General features: G+C 37.1%; 1 protein-coding gene across 2 annotated transcripts in view; it reads right to left on the bottom strand.

Annotated features, from left to right (window-relative positions):
* Positions 1-602: 602 nt before the first annotated feature.
* MRPS31 (mitochondrial ribosomal protein S31) overlaps positions 603-15,555 on the bottom strand; it is a 38,875-nt gene continuing 23,922 nt past the window's right edge. For both annotated transcript variants that reach the window (XM_036250061.1, XM_036250062.1), the window contains 2 exons: positions 14,195-14,338; positions 603-858 (listed from right to left, as the gene is read on the bottom strand). In XM_036250061.1, the coding sequence (XP_036105954.1) occupies positions 629-858; positions 14,195-14,338 (374 nt within the window). In that variant the 3' untranslated portion in view covers positions 603-628. The remainder of the gene's footprint in view (positions 859-14,194; positions 14,339-15,555) is intronic.

The raw sequence follows: 15,555 nt of genomic DNA, 5'->3' as shown, positions 1-15,555 counted from the left end.
GGAGTCACTATCAACTAAACTGTTTTGAGGGTTTTTTTGCTGTATTTTTAAAAATCCTCAATCTTTGTATGAATTTGAATCATAATGCTAAGCACCATAATAGAAACTAAATAGTTTGGCATTAACACCTACAGTACAAGAACTTAGAGTAAGACCTTTATTTCTCCAAAATCACTTCTCTATAGTGATACAGACTTGGGCAAGGATAGTTAATTTTGTGTGAAATACATAATAATATATATGTATATATATTCTATGCATATAAAACTGTCTATAAATCACCTCAACTGCTATAGCCCTCTCATGTCATCATATATATAGCTAATAACTGTATTTCAAAGGAGTATGATCACTGAATGAAAAGAAAAAGGTGAGAGAAAGTTGTTTTAAACATATTACTAATTCTAAGATATACTTTAAAAACAGAATTACTAGTTGAATCTATGAATGCTGATAATTTTCATGCAAGAATGTTTCATTACCATTGTATATTTCTAAATAATTTGACATTTATACCATTTAAATCAGATGCAATAATTAATACAATATAGGTAAACGTCTAGTAAAATTATTTTATTTAGTTGTAATATCAATCTCCAACAGCTTGAAATACAAATTTCCATGGTCTTCAATTGAACTGTATGTCACTTTCTTTTAGAATGTCCTTTTTTTTATTAAAATAATTTTTAAACCACTCAATGTGTTCCACTTTCTGTTTAACACTCAGATATGGGTTTTTGGAAAGGCCACAGGTTACCAGCTCCATGAAGTGGCGAATTGGTCCTTGTTTTGGAAAATCTTCCAGGTATTTATCCAGAAATATATGCTCATGAAATTCTGAACCATCATCATCAAAATCTAAAAAATGAGACAAAATACATTACATTATCATTTTGAATGTAAAACCTACATCATACAATTAACATTAATGTAATATAGTATCATAGTTAAAGGCAGGAACTTTGAAGTCACACCTAGGTTTGCCCATCAATTTAATAGCTGTGTGGTAAATTAACTTCTTTGAATATCAGTTTCCTCAGGCATAAAATGAGGGTAAAAACAGCACCTTCTACCCTGGCTGAGTGGCTCAATTGTATGGAGCACCATCCCATACACCACCAAAAGGTTGCAGATTTGATTTCCAGTCAGGGCACATACCTAGGTTGCGAGTTCAATCCCCAGTCGGAGTGTGTACGGGAGGCAACTGATCGATGTTTCTCACATTGATGTTTCTCTCTCTCCCCCCCCTGACTTCCTCTCTCTAAAATCAATAAACATATATCCTTGAGCGAGGATTTAAAAAAAACAGCACCTTTTTCATGTTTTTTTTTTTTGGTAAAGATTAAACAGACACAAAGCTTATAAAGCTCTTTTTATAATGCTTAACACACTGTAAATGTTCAAAGTGTAGCAGCAATTACTGCTAATAAATATTTTAATGTCTAAAATAACCTCTAAGGCATATACACAATGGAGTACTATGCAGCTATAAAAAAGAAAGATCTCTTATCCTTTAAGACAACATGGAGGGATCTGGAAAATATTATCCTAAGTAAAAGAAGCCAAACAGAGAAAGACAAGTATCACATGATCTCACTTATTTGTGGACTATAATGAACATAATAGTCTGAGTAATGGTGTAGTCCCAGAGATGTGGAAGTGGGGTACAGACTGATAATCCTCAGAAGAGGGGGTGAGGGGAGAGATAAACCACAGAACTTATATGCATGTATGCATGAACAATGGACATGGACAACAAAGCTGGGGACAGGCGGGGAGGGAGGGGAAGGGGGAATCAGTTGGGGGGGGGAGGAGAAACATCTGTAACAAAAATAAATAAATTAATTAAAAATAAAATAAAATAACCTCTAAAGAAACTATCCTAAAATATGTTCTAGCAGCTCACAGGAGGACAAGAGGAATGAGAAATAGAGAAAATGAACAGAAAAAAAAATAGGAGACTTAAATCCTAACAAATCACCAGTTACATATAAATGACCTAAAAACACCAATCAAATGACAGATTGGCAAAATAAATACATGCTATCTATAAGAAACTCACTTCAACAGGTAGGTTAAAAGTAAAAGGATGGTAAAACATATATCTTCCTAACATTAATTTTAAATTAAAGAAAGCACGAGTGGCTATCTGAATATTACATAAACTAGACTGAATTCAGAGCAAAGAAAATCACTAGGGTGAAAGAGGAACATACATAATAAAAGGATAAATACACCAAGAAGAGAAAGCATCTGAATTTGTATGTAGCAAATAACAGAGTTTCTAAATACATGAAAGAAAAAATGATGGAAATAAAGAAATAAAAAAATCCACAATTATAGTTGGGTATTTCAACATCCCACTGTCAGCAATTGAGAAAACTACCAAGTAGAAAATTAGCAAAGATATAGAAAAACTGAACAATTACCAGGATCAAACTGATGTCTAAAGAACACACTACCAAACTATGGCAGAATAGAAATTCTTTTCAAGCATCTATGAAACATTTACCTAGCTAAACCATAACCAGGATCATAAAATAAACTTCAACATCACTGAAGTAATATACAGTATGTACTCTGACCATAATGGACTCAAACTAAAAAAAAGTAACAAAGACAACAGGAGAATCTTCAAATAGTTGGAAATTAATATACTTATAATTTATGGAGCATAGAGAAAATCTCAAAGGGAATTTTTTTTTTTTTAATTCTCACCTGAGGACATTTTTCCATTTTTTGTTCAGACAGAGTGAGAGGGAGAGAGGGGAAGAGAGAGAGAGAGAGAGAGAGAGAGAGAGAGAGAGAGAGAGAAATATCAACATGAAAGGGACACATCGAATGGCTGCCACCTGCACGACCAACCAGGGCCAGGGACAAACTGCAACCGAGGTACATGCCCTTAGCGGGAACCGAACCTGGGTCTCTCTGGACCAGGCTGATTGATGCTCTAACTGTTGAGCGAAACTGGCCAGGGCTCAAAAAAAAAAAATTAAAAACCCCATGGAATTGAATGAAAATGAAAACACAACAAATTAAAATTTGTGGGACACAGCGAAAACAGGAAATATATGGCACTAAATGCACATACATAAGAAGAAAAATCTCAAATAAATAATCTGAGCTCCCACCTCAAGAAACTAGTAAAGAAGAGGAAGAAAATCCTTAAGCAAACAAAAGGAAGGAAACAATAAAAATAATACCTGGAATGAATAAAATTGAAAATAGGAAAATAGAGAAATCAATTAAACCAATTCTATCAAGTCCTATGAAGAAGAAAACAGAGAAGGCACAAAACCTCCAATATTAGGAATGAAAAGGGGGTTATTATTATAAAGCTTGACCTCATAAAAGGAATAGTAAAGGAACATTACAAACAATTTTATATTCACAAATTCAACAATCTGAACTACCAAAACTCAACCCTCCCTCTCCTTCCAAAATAGATAACATAGTCTTATAACTAACTATTAAAGAAAAGGAATGTGCAATATAAAAGCTCTCAAAAAAGAAATCAATAAGCCCAGATCACTTCACTTGAGAATTTTTTCAAATGTTTTAAGAAAAATTAATACCAATTTTACATAATCTTTTTCACAAACTGGAAGAAGGGATACTTCCTAAATTCATTTTATGAAGACAATATTCCTTTGTTATTAAAAACAAAGATATGACCAACAAAAGAGGGGAGGAGGGAGAAAAAACAATTCAAAACAATCTCTCTCATGAATTTAGAAGTAAACACTTTTTTTTTAAATTAGCAAATAAATCCAACAATGTATAAAAAGACTTATACACCAAGATCAAGTGGGACTTATTTCAGGTATGCAAGGCTGGTTTGAAAATCAGTGTAACCCACATAAACAGGTTAAAGAAAGATCATATGATCCAACAGTCATTTTGATAAAAGCTCTCACCTCACTTTATGTCATCACATAGGCATTGTACCATCTCATAAGAAGTATGAATATAGTACAATAAAATATTTTGGGAGAGAGACCACATTCACGTTAACTTTTAATACAGTATATTGTTATAATTGTTGTATTTTATTATTAGTTGTTAATCTCTTTCTGAGCCCGACTTATAGATTAAACTTTATCACACATATGTATGTAAGGGAAAAAATACAAAATGCATGGGTTTAGTACTGTGGTTGTAAGCATCCATTGGGGGGGGTGTCTTGGAACATATCCCCCACAGATAAACAGGGGACTATTGTACCACTGAAATTAGGAGCAGAGAGGAGGGACCAAAAACTGGACAAATTAGGACTGGTTTAGGGAATAGTCAGATCTCCCACGTCCCATCTTCCACCTGTATGTCTAAATGACTACGCCATGCATTCCCAAAGAAGATGGGCAGTTTACTTTCTGGAGAAATTAAAATGGAAAAAGAAATGTCACTGAATTGATCAGAGGAGATTTAAGTGAAAGTCTGTGTGCTGAATGGTGAGAGGTCCTCCTATCCCTTCCCCAACCCAGTTCTCAGAGCACAGCCAAGGTCTGCCTCTAGCCTCAAGTCAGGTGGTTGGAAGATTTCTCACTGGAGAAACTCAATGAAAAGAACTATACATATGGAGATGTAATGATTCAAATTCCTCTGAAACGAAGTCCACCAGTTGACAAGTCCCATCCATGCACACAAATCCAAAATATTGCTTTTTATGTCTTATTCTAAAGTATGAATAAACATCCAAAGAACAGACATTTTAGGAAAGCCTCTAAGTGACAAACATCTTGGTAGAAACTAATACCCACCAATCAAAACCATTTTACCTTTTTATCACAGTAGAAAAATTAAAACCTGTACATGTCTGCCTATTCAGCAACATTACATTTTCCAGCCCCCTTTGAATTAGGTGGCCACGATTAAATTTTCACCAGTGGGATATAAACAGAAATAAATGACATGTGACATAATCAAGCCAGGGCCTTTAAAATAGTGGATTTGGCCCTGGCCAGTTTGCCTCAGCAGTTAGAGCACTGGCCTGCGGACCGAAGGGTCTCAGGTTTGATTCCAGTCAAGGGCACATACCTGAGTTGCAGGTTCAATACCCAGCCCCTGTAGGGCTCATGTGGGAGATAATCAATAGATGTGTCTCTCTTACATTGACATTTCTCTCTCTCCCGCCCTCCCTTCCACTCTTTTAAAAATCAATGAAAATGCTTTTTTTCTCTTTATTGATGTTAGAGAGTGAGAGGAAGGGAGAGAGAAAAAGAGACATCGATGAGAGAGAACATCGATTGGCCGCCTCCTACATACCCCCACTGGGGATCAGGCCCACGACCTGGGCATGTGCCCTGACCAGGAATCAAACTGGCGACTTCTTGGTACATGGGTCGATGCTCAACTACTGAGCCACACCAGCCAGGCTTTTTCCACCTTCTTATACGTTCGAGCACAATGTTCCTATGAATCATCTTTAATCACACACATGAAGAAAATACCCTATGGGAGGGAAGATAAATAAAATGGAAGAAACCGGGATCCTTGGCTAACACTGTGCAGCACAGCTACTTACTGATCTAGAACTAGAACTATTATATCAAATAAATTTCTATCCTGTTGAACCATTCCATATATTTTATCTCAATAAAACAGCAGCTAGTGTTAACATAATACAAACTCAAAAAAAAAAAAAAAAATGAGGAAGCTAAAAGAATGTGGGTTGTGTAGCAGGACAAAAAAAACAAAAAAATCTAATACTAAGAATAACAACAATTTTTTTAAAAAGGTGAGTTTTTTAAGTTAAAAATATGATAGCAGAAACAAAAACCCAAGAGAAAGGTTGTAAGGTAAAGTTGAAGAATATTCCCAGAGCATAGAACAAAAAAAGACTGAGAGGCCCAAATTATCAAATAATAAAAGAAAACTGAAAAATTTTCCATGATTGAAAAATAAAGTTCCCAGGTTAAAAGACCCAATAGTGCCGAGAAACACGATTTTAATCATCCTCACCCGAGGACATTTTTTCATTTTTTGTTTAGGTAGAGTGGGAGGGAGAGAGAGGAAGAGAGAGAGAGAAACATCGATGTGAAAGGGACACATCGAGTGGCTGCCACCCGCACAACCAACCAGGGCCGGGGACAAACTGCAACCGAGGTACATGCCCTTAGCGGGAACCGAACCCGGGTCTCTCCGGACCACAGGCCGATGCTCTAACCGCTGAGCCAAACCGGCCAGGGCGAGAAACACGATTTTAAACAAATAAAATCCCTTACCAAGGATCATTCTGGAACTATATAAGCTTTATATTCAACTATACATTACTATTATTTTTAAAAAATCAAATTAATTTAAAAAGAGAGAGAGATTGGGAGATAATATTTGCAACTATATAACAGACAAAGGATTCAAGTCTATAATGTATTAACTTCCTATAAACTGATAAAACAATCCAAAAGAAAAACTCAAAGGATATAAAGAGGTAAGTCACAGAACAAATATAAAATAGCCAATAATCATACAAAAAGATGCACAGCCTGATCAGTAATCAGAGAATGCAAATTAAAACACCAATGATACCACTTTTCGTGCTGAACATTTGAAAGAGTAATAAATAATCAGCACTAGGTAAAGTGTGAAGAAATAAAATTTTCAAATAGTTGGTTAGAAGCGAATGTATCAATATTTATTGCAATTTAAAATATATCTATTATTTGACCCTTCTAGGAATTAAAAGTACTTATAAATGCTTGAAGCCTGGCTGGTGTGGCTCAGTGGACTGGGAGGTACTGGTTGGATTGCCAGTCAGGGCCCATGGGTGTGCAGGAGGCAGCTGATAAATCTATCTCTACCTCCTTTCCTCTCTCTCTAAAAAAAATCAATAAAAATACATTTAAAAAAATGCTTCAGTACAATATATGTACAGTATGGTCTCATATAGGTCAAAACAAAACAACAGGTAAATATGTAACTGCCATTTAATGTGAACTGAGAGGACACATATCAAATTATTGACAATGTTTATCTCAGGAGAAGGGAAGAGAAGTAAGGTAAACTCCCTATTCCTTTGTATTACTTGAATTTTTTGCAAGTAAACGTTCATATATTTATAAAATTTACATCTTTTTAATAAACAAAAGAAACATAATACAGTAAAGAGAAAGTATGAGAGAATGGAAAGTTAATTAAATACAGCAAGATGCCCTGGCCGGTTAGAGCATCAGCCCACAGACCAGAGTCCCAGGTTCGGTTTCCACTAAGGGCACATACCTCGGTTGCAGTTTGTCCCTGAACCCGGTTGGGGTTGTGTGGCTGGCAGCCAGCTGATGTGTCTCTCTCACATCGATGTTTCTCTCTCTTCCTCCCTCCCTCCCTTCAGTTCTATCTGAAGATAAATGCAAAAATATCCTCGGATGAGAATAAAAAAGAATACAGGAAGGAAATCCCACTTGGTATGTAGTCAACTAAGGTGAACAGGTTAATTCTGTGTCTAATTTAATTCTGCTTTAAATATTATTGACTGCAATTAAATATTACTGAACACAGCTAAAAATATGATACAACAAATAAATGGTAAAATCCAGTTAATAGCCATGACCAATTATTTTTGATAAGAGTATATAACAGCACTGAAGTAAATTCAGTTCACTATAAATTGTTTCCATGCCTGTTTACTGTCAAAACTATTATTTCTTTTTCCTGTCAGTACTTTGAGGCTCTTGTTTATAGGCCATCATCTCATCTAAAACAACTGATAGATTATTTCAGATAACATACATGCCCTATAATCTTTATACTTGCCCTAATTTTCCCTACACTTCACCATCCCCCATAACAACAACAGAGCCCTCTTTAGAGTTTTATGGTAATTCTGAATTTTCCTAACTATTCTTGCTAGTTCATATTACAGCATATATTTCAAATACAGTTGTCCCTCGCCACTTCGTGCTTTGACCTTCACAGCTTCACTCTATCGCGGTTTTAAAAAAATATAGTGTAGTATTTTAAAAAACCGCAATAGAGTGAAGCTGCAAAAGTCCAAGTGCGAAGTGGCGAGGGACCACTGTATATAAGTAAAGAATCCTACTTCATGGAAATTCATTTATCGCGGTAGAGTCTGGAACTGATTAACCACGATAAACGAGGGCTGACTGTACTCTAGCAAAGGACTGCACGCTGGAAGTGAAAATGGATAAGCCAACTGAAGAATAAAAACAAAAAAGTGATTCACATCCATAACTAAGCTTTCCTGCCCACTGAAGCGTCTACTGAAAATCACTGGCAAAAATATGGTTAAATTTAATTAAAGTGAAAGTCAAAGCTAAAGTAAAAATGATTTTATCAATGTAACACAATAAATACTACAAAATCTAGTGGGAACAATTCCACCTAATAGCTTTTGTAAATCTCTATGATGGCAAAGAACAACAGAAAGGACAAACCACTTCTTAAAAAACACAACACTGGGAAGTTGTAAAACAGGACATGTTTGTCATTTTCAGTCTTATGTTCAAAAACTGACATGGCGAGCCCCTAAAGATAAAAAAAACACCTTTCCCCAAAAGCACCTAAGCAAATCTTCATGAAACTAATTACTGGTAGAGAGAACATGACATTTTATTAATCTTAAAATTTAATTATAAGAAATATAAAAGAATGGTACTGAACCTGGAGCAATGGCGCCGTTCTCTCCGAGTACTCAGAGGGTCCTGAGTTGTGTTGAGGGGAGTGAGCAAAGTGAGAAAGTTTCCAGTTCTTTTCCCGTTTTCCATTCAGACTACAACTGCCTTAAGGAGCTAGAAATGAGATGCCTCCCTTCCCGACACTGAAGCATCAATAACATATATAGTATATGTGGACACTTGTCAAATTTATCTATTTTCATAAGCTGACAAAAAAAAACATGTCCCCACCATGCCCCTATTTTAGAAATTAAACTTTCTTAAAAACCAGGTCAAATTTATGATAAATTCCTTTGGAGTTTGGACACTTAAGACTTTAATGAACTTAAGCATTTTACTGTTAATGACAATGTACCACCAATCCATGCTTTCCTATTACCTTATTTGGTGGTTCCTAAAAATATATATAATATCCTTGTTAGTATTTAAAGATTTTTAAATATTACAGTATAGAACAGAAAATAGTTACAGCAGCAAATCCCCTCACGATATTGTTGTTGCAGAAACCAGGATGATGATGGTGATGATGCTTTACTGTATAATCTCACTTGTTTCTAAGAAGAAATCCCATAAGTCCTATTAGTCTCATCATTTTACAGACGAGGGAGGCAAGGCTTGGAGAGATTAAGTTTATAACTTGCTCAGAAATTTGAATTTCTAATCAGTATACTTCACTATCACTTCTAAATAAAGTCATACATTTTTTTACCACAATAATCGGTTTAATATTTTTAAAATTTATTGCTTTTAGAGAGAGAGGCAGAAAGAGAGAGAAACATTGATTTGAGAGAGACACATCGACTGGTTGCCACCCACGACCCCAACCAGGCCTGGAGACATACTGCAACCTAGGCCCCTAGCAGGACCCGAACCCAGGTCTCTCTGGTCCACAGGCCGAGGCTCTAACCGCTGAGCCAAACCAGCTAGGGCTTCTTTTTTTTTCTTAATTGATTTTTTTAGAGAGAGCTAGAAACATCGATGTGAGAGAAAAACATCAATTGGCTGTCTCCTGCACGCTCCCACTGGGGATCAAGCCCGAAATCTGGGAACGTGCCCTGACTGGCAATAGAACCAGGACCTCTCAGTCCATGGGACAAGGCTCAATCCACTGAGCCAAACCAGCTGGGCTCACTGGTTAATTCTTGTATGTACCCTGAGTGGGGGCTGAACGTGCCACCTTGGTGTATGGGGGATGCTCTAACCAACTAAGCCACCCAGCCAGGGCTCAAGACTGGGTTTTAAAACCACGTGTTTAACCATGAAGATTTAGAATAACCAAGTTTTATTAAACAATGAAATCTTCCCTTAATATTACCTGTTATATTTTGCTAGTTTTTCACTCCATTTACAATTCTATGGTAATACAGAAAGCGAAAGGAACTAATATTTATATGTATTACATGCCAAGAACTGTGCTGAGCAAGTCAATAACTTTATCTTACTTAATTCTTATAGTCTTCCAATGAGGTATCTTTAGTATTACTGATGAGGAAACTAAGGCTCAGAAGGTTAAATAACTTCCTCAAAGGCAAATGGCTAATAATTGACAGAGTTGGGGATCTGTACTCAGGTTTGCACAACTAAAAAGTCCCTGTTTTTGTTGTTGTTATTTCTTTTCTCTTTTTACTTCACTCTGATATCTTACAGAGTAAAGAAACCATAAAACTTTAAGAAATATACATGTTGTGTAATAGATTAAACACAGTATGCTTTATATTACTGCATATATCATACAAATATAAAAATATAAGACTTTGCTAAAAGATTTGTAAGTCTCTAAAGTTTTCTTACACAAAGTAATTCTTTTTTTTTTTTTAATTTTTTGTTACAGATATTTCACCTTTTTTACCCCACTGGCACCCCCCTCCCCACCCCACCCGCGCCCCGTCCCCGGCTTAGTTGTCCATGTCCATTGGTCATGCATACATGCATATAAGTTCTGTGGTTTATCTCTTCCCACCCCCCCCACCCCTCTTCTGAGGGATGTCAGTCTGTGTCCCACTTCCATGTTTCTGGGTCTACCGTATTCCTCAGACTGTTATGTTCATTATATTCCGTATATAAGTGAGATCATGTGGTATTTGTCTTTTTCTGCTTGGCTTATTTCACTTAGGATAATACTTTCCAGGTCCCTCCATGTCATTTCAAAGGATAAGAGATCTTTCTTTCTTACTGCTGCATAGTACTCCATTGTGTATATGTACCACAGCTTTTTTATCCATTCGTCTACTGATGGACACTTGGGCCGTTTCCAGATCTTAGCAATTGTAAATAGTGCTGCTATGAACATGGGGGTACATATATTCTTCCTGATTGGTGTTTCAGGCTTCTTATATTCCTAGAAGTGGGATCACTGGGTCAAATGGAAGTTCAATTTTTAATTTTTCAAGGTAACACCATATTGTTTTCCATAGTGGCTGCACCAGTCTGCATTCCCACCAGCAGTGTATTAGAGTCCCCTTTTCTCCACACCCTCGCCAACACTTGTTGTTTGATGATTTGTTGATGGCGGCACAAAGTAATTCTTTATGAAAATATAAGACTAAATATTTCTGATATTTAAACTTCCATTCTACTTATTAATTCAAACAAATGAAAGGTCATAAAAAATTAAAATATTACAGTGACAGCAGAAAACGACAAAGGTTAAAATACAGACTACATTTCCCCAAGAATTAATGAGGTGTTTGCGACTTCTAGCTAATTTTAACATTAAAGCAAATTAATCTCTTCTAATTAAAAATACATCTGTATCATTCAATGAAACTGTTTAGCTGAAGACAACATGAGTGTAATAAAAAATAAATAGCACAGTAATACTGATTTCCTTCTGATTGTGGAAAAGGTAACATCTCCAGAAAAATCTCCAGGAAAGTAGATATTTTATTACCAGTTCAAAGCATCTATGTATAACCAAGGAGTTCCAAAGAATATCAAAGCCTGCTAACATTTTTGCTTTGAGTGGCTTTGAGCACAAGAAACTTTCAGCTTATTGATGCAACAGTTTTATAAATAAAAGATGCCAGCATAAAACTTTAAGAGTTTTAATGTTCCTCAAAATAAAAGTATAATTTCATACCAGTATTTAGTGTATCAGAAGATTTAAGACTTCCGGTCAAGATGGCGGCATAGGTAAACGCGGTATCGCATCCTCCCACAACCACATCAAAGTTACAACTAAACTTTAGAACAACCATCATTCAAAACCCCCTGAAATCCACCTGAATGGAAGTCCTACAACTACGAAATTAAAGAAGTTGCTGCATCCAAACTGGTAGGAGGGGCGGAGGCAGACGGGCTTGTCCCATACCTACGTGTGGCAGATAAAAATCAGGAGGACACCTCGGCTGGGAAGGTCCTCCATGAGGACTGAGGGGTCCCCATTCCACACCAGACGCCACGCTCAGGGTTCCAGTGCCAGGAAGGGAATCCCCATCACTTCTGGCTGGAAAAACCAGCAGAAACTGAGGCTCAGGGAAGGTGAGGCAGCTGGAGCCCCAGGCAGCTCCTCTTTAAGGGCCTGCGCACGAATTTACTTGAACTTGCTCCCTCTAAGCTCAGGGGAGAAGCAGCTTGAGGGGCGCCAGAGACGTACAGGGAAGAACTTAACTGTTTGGCATTGGAACGAGGGCTGGAGAGGGGGCTTTCTCCTGGACAGATGTGCTGTCAGAGGCCTTTGTTCCTTTGGTGAGCCCTTCCCTGGGGCCGCAGACAGCTGCCATATCTGGGACTCCAGCACCTTGGCTCACATTGTTTGTCCCACCCTGGTGATTCCCTGAGGCCCCGCCTCACCCAACTTTCAGGCCCACGCAAGCTGTTGCCAGTTGCTTAACCATAGGATTGGCCTGTCTTGGATCCTGCTTCAGATTTTCCTAAATTCTTTCAAACAAGCAGCATCCGGTCTCAGCTAGCCCATACCTCTCGTTAAGTAATACATAGAAACAAACAGGGAGGCAGCCAAAATGAGGAGACAAAGAAACAGGTCCCAAATGAAAGAATAGAACAAAACTCCAGGAAAAGAACTAAGCGAAATGGAGATAAGCAACCTAACAGATGCAGAGTTCAAAACACTGCTTATAAGGATGCTCAATGAACTTAGTGAGAACCTCAGAGAACTCAGTGAGGGCCTCAAGAGCATAAAAAAGGACCAGTCAGAAATAAAGGATGCAGTCAGAAATGAAGGAGGCATAACTGAAATAAAGAATAATTAACACAGACTCAATAGTAGAGTAGGTAAAGCCAAGAAGCAAACCATTGACTTGGAATATAAGGAAGCAAAAAACACCTAATCAGAACAGCAGAAAGAAAAAAAAGAATAAAAAAAATGAGGGTAGTGTAAGAAGCCTCTGGGACAACTTCAAGCGTGCCAACATTTGCATCTTGGGGGTGCCAGAAGGAGAAGAGAGAGAACAAGAAATTGAAAACCTATTTGAAACAATAATGGCAGAAAACTTCCCTAATTTGTGGAAGGAAACAGACATACAAGTCCAGGAAGTACAGAGAGTCCCAAACAAGATGAACCCAAAGAGGCCCACACCAAGACACATCATCATCAGAATGCAAAAGGTTCAAGACAAAGAGAGAATCTTAAAAGCAGCAAGAGAAAAGCAGTTAGTTACCTACAAGGGAGCCCCCATGAGACTGTCAGCTGATTTCTCAAAAGAAACTTTGCAGGCCAGAAGGGAGTGGCAAGAAATATTCAGAGTGATGAAAAGCAAGAACCTACAACCAAGATTACTCTATCCTGCAAAGCTGTCTTTTAGACTCAATGGCCATATAAAGAGTTTCCCAGACAAGGAAAAGCTAAAGGAGTTCATCACCACCAAACCATTATTATATGAAATGTTGAAGGGTCTTCTTGAAGAAAAAGATAAAAAATATGAACAATCAAAATGGCAATGAATAAATATCTATTGACAATTGAATGTACAAACAAAATGAACAAGCAGAACTGAAACATTCTCATAGATACAGAGAACATTTTGTTGGTTGCCAGATGGGAGGGGGATTAGGAGAATGGGTGAAAAAGGTGTATGGATTAAGAATTACAAATTGGTTGCTAGACTGACAAACTTCAAAGGGAAGGGGGTTGGGGGATGGGAAGAAATAAATTAAAGAACTTATATGTATATATGCATAAGCAACAGTGTGGGGAAAGGCAGGAGGGGGGCGGGAGTGGGGAGGAGGGGGTCAATGGGGGAAAAATGAGGATCATCTGTAATACATTCAAGAATAAAGATAAGTTAAAAAAATAAAGAAGATTTACCAGGTAATCTTCAGCTTAGCAACTAGAAAACTGTCACCACTGACAATCCTCAACACTTGTAAGGCATAGAAGTTCATGATGCATTTCTGCCATATAATTTTACTTCTTCATTTTCCTTACCAAATATGCAGAATTAAGTGAAATTCTTCTTAAAAAATACTGTCCGATTTCTTTTAGGACACTACAAAGATATTTACACAGTCTGAAATTCAAGTAAATAACTAGACTTTATAACTGAACATCTGCCAGATTTAATCTCAGCCATTGATTTCTATAAACCTCTGGAGTTAAAACTTACCTATTTCATTGTTAATTGGGAACTTCCACAGTTTCCCCTCTTTCGTCCACTGGATCATCTCTTCAAAACCATTCTGACAGGACAGTTCATTTACCGCAGCTAACTGCTTAGCAAATTCCACATCCCAAAGTGAAGGTGCTGTGTCTGTACAATAACATTTCAAATGGGCACAAATCAATGTCAATATCTTTCTTTTAGAAAATATGGTAGTACATTTTCATACCTTGAGGCTCATAATTAAAGAGAGACAATTAGAGCTAAAAATGAAACAAATGCCCTGGCTGGTTTGGCTCAGTGGTTGGAGAGTCAGCTCGAAGACCCAAGAGTCACGGGTTCGATTCTGGTCAAGGGCATGTGTCTCTCTCACACTGATGTTTCTCTTTCTTTCTCCCTTCCACTCTCTAAAAATCAATGGAAAAATATCCTTGGTGGAGGATTAATAAAAATAAATAAATAAAATAAAATAAAATAGTATCTTCTTTAGAGTAAAATGACATAAATTTGTGCATTATTTTCATTATTAGAGTATAATTATTTTATACTGTTTTATAAAATACATATAACTTCAGTACTTCCATGCTAGCTAATTTTAGTTTTAGAAATAAAACTTCTGATTAAAAAATGGCTCTTCCAAGAATCCAAGTGCTTCTACTGGCTATTCATTAGATGGGCAACAACAGTTGCCCTTACAACAAATTCCCTTTTTGAGGCAAGCTTAACAGTTGCCACTTCATCAGAGGAGAGGTGATCCATTCCCCATGCCTGTGCCCTTTTTTTTTAATCCTCACCTAAGGATATTTTTCCATTGATATTTTTAGACAGGAAGGAAGGGAGGGAGAGAGAAAGAAACATCAGTGTGAAAGAGACACACTGATTGGTGCCTCCTATATTACCTGATCGGGGTCGGGCCAGGGATGAGTATGTGCCCTTGACTGGGAATCAAACCCGAGACTCTTTGGTCTGGAGCCAAAACTCTAACTGCTGAGCCAACCAGTCAGGGCTGTGCATTTCCTTTTCATCACACAGGACAGAATGCAGCCTGCACAATACATGGTGGGTGGGAGGGGTGGAGGGGTGGGGTTCTCTTAGCTTCACCTTCAATTAAAAGAACAAACATTGATCGAATTAACTCCTTTCCTCTATGGATATATATTTTTAGCTCAATTTGTTCAAAAAAGGATATAAAATTTAAGATAACTAACTCCTATTATCTATAAGCCACTTGGCTAGGTGCTGGTGGGTATATAAAGATCAATGAGACGTAGTCACTAATATCATGAGTTTATTGAATAGTGGGAAAATCAAATATTTATATAAAATTATGTCTACCAGGGTCCAAAAAGCTAACTTACAATCTTTAG

The sequence above is a fragment of the Molossus molossus genome, unplaced genomic scaffold (genome assembly GCF_014108415.1).
Source record: "Molossus molossus isolate mMolMol1 unplaced genomic scaffold, mMolMol1.p scaffold_m16_p_9, whole genome shotgun sequence".
Taxonomy (NCBI): Eukaryota; Metazoa; Chordata; class Mammalia; order Chiroptera; family Molossidae; genus Molossus; species Molossus molossus.
The sequence above is the reverse complement of the archived record's forward strand: the minus strand, read 5'-3'. Positions and strand labels throughout refer to the sequence as shown.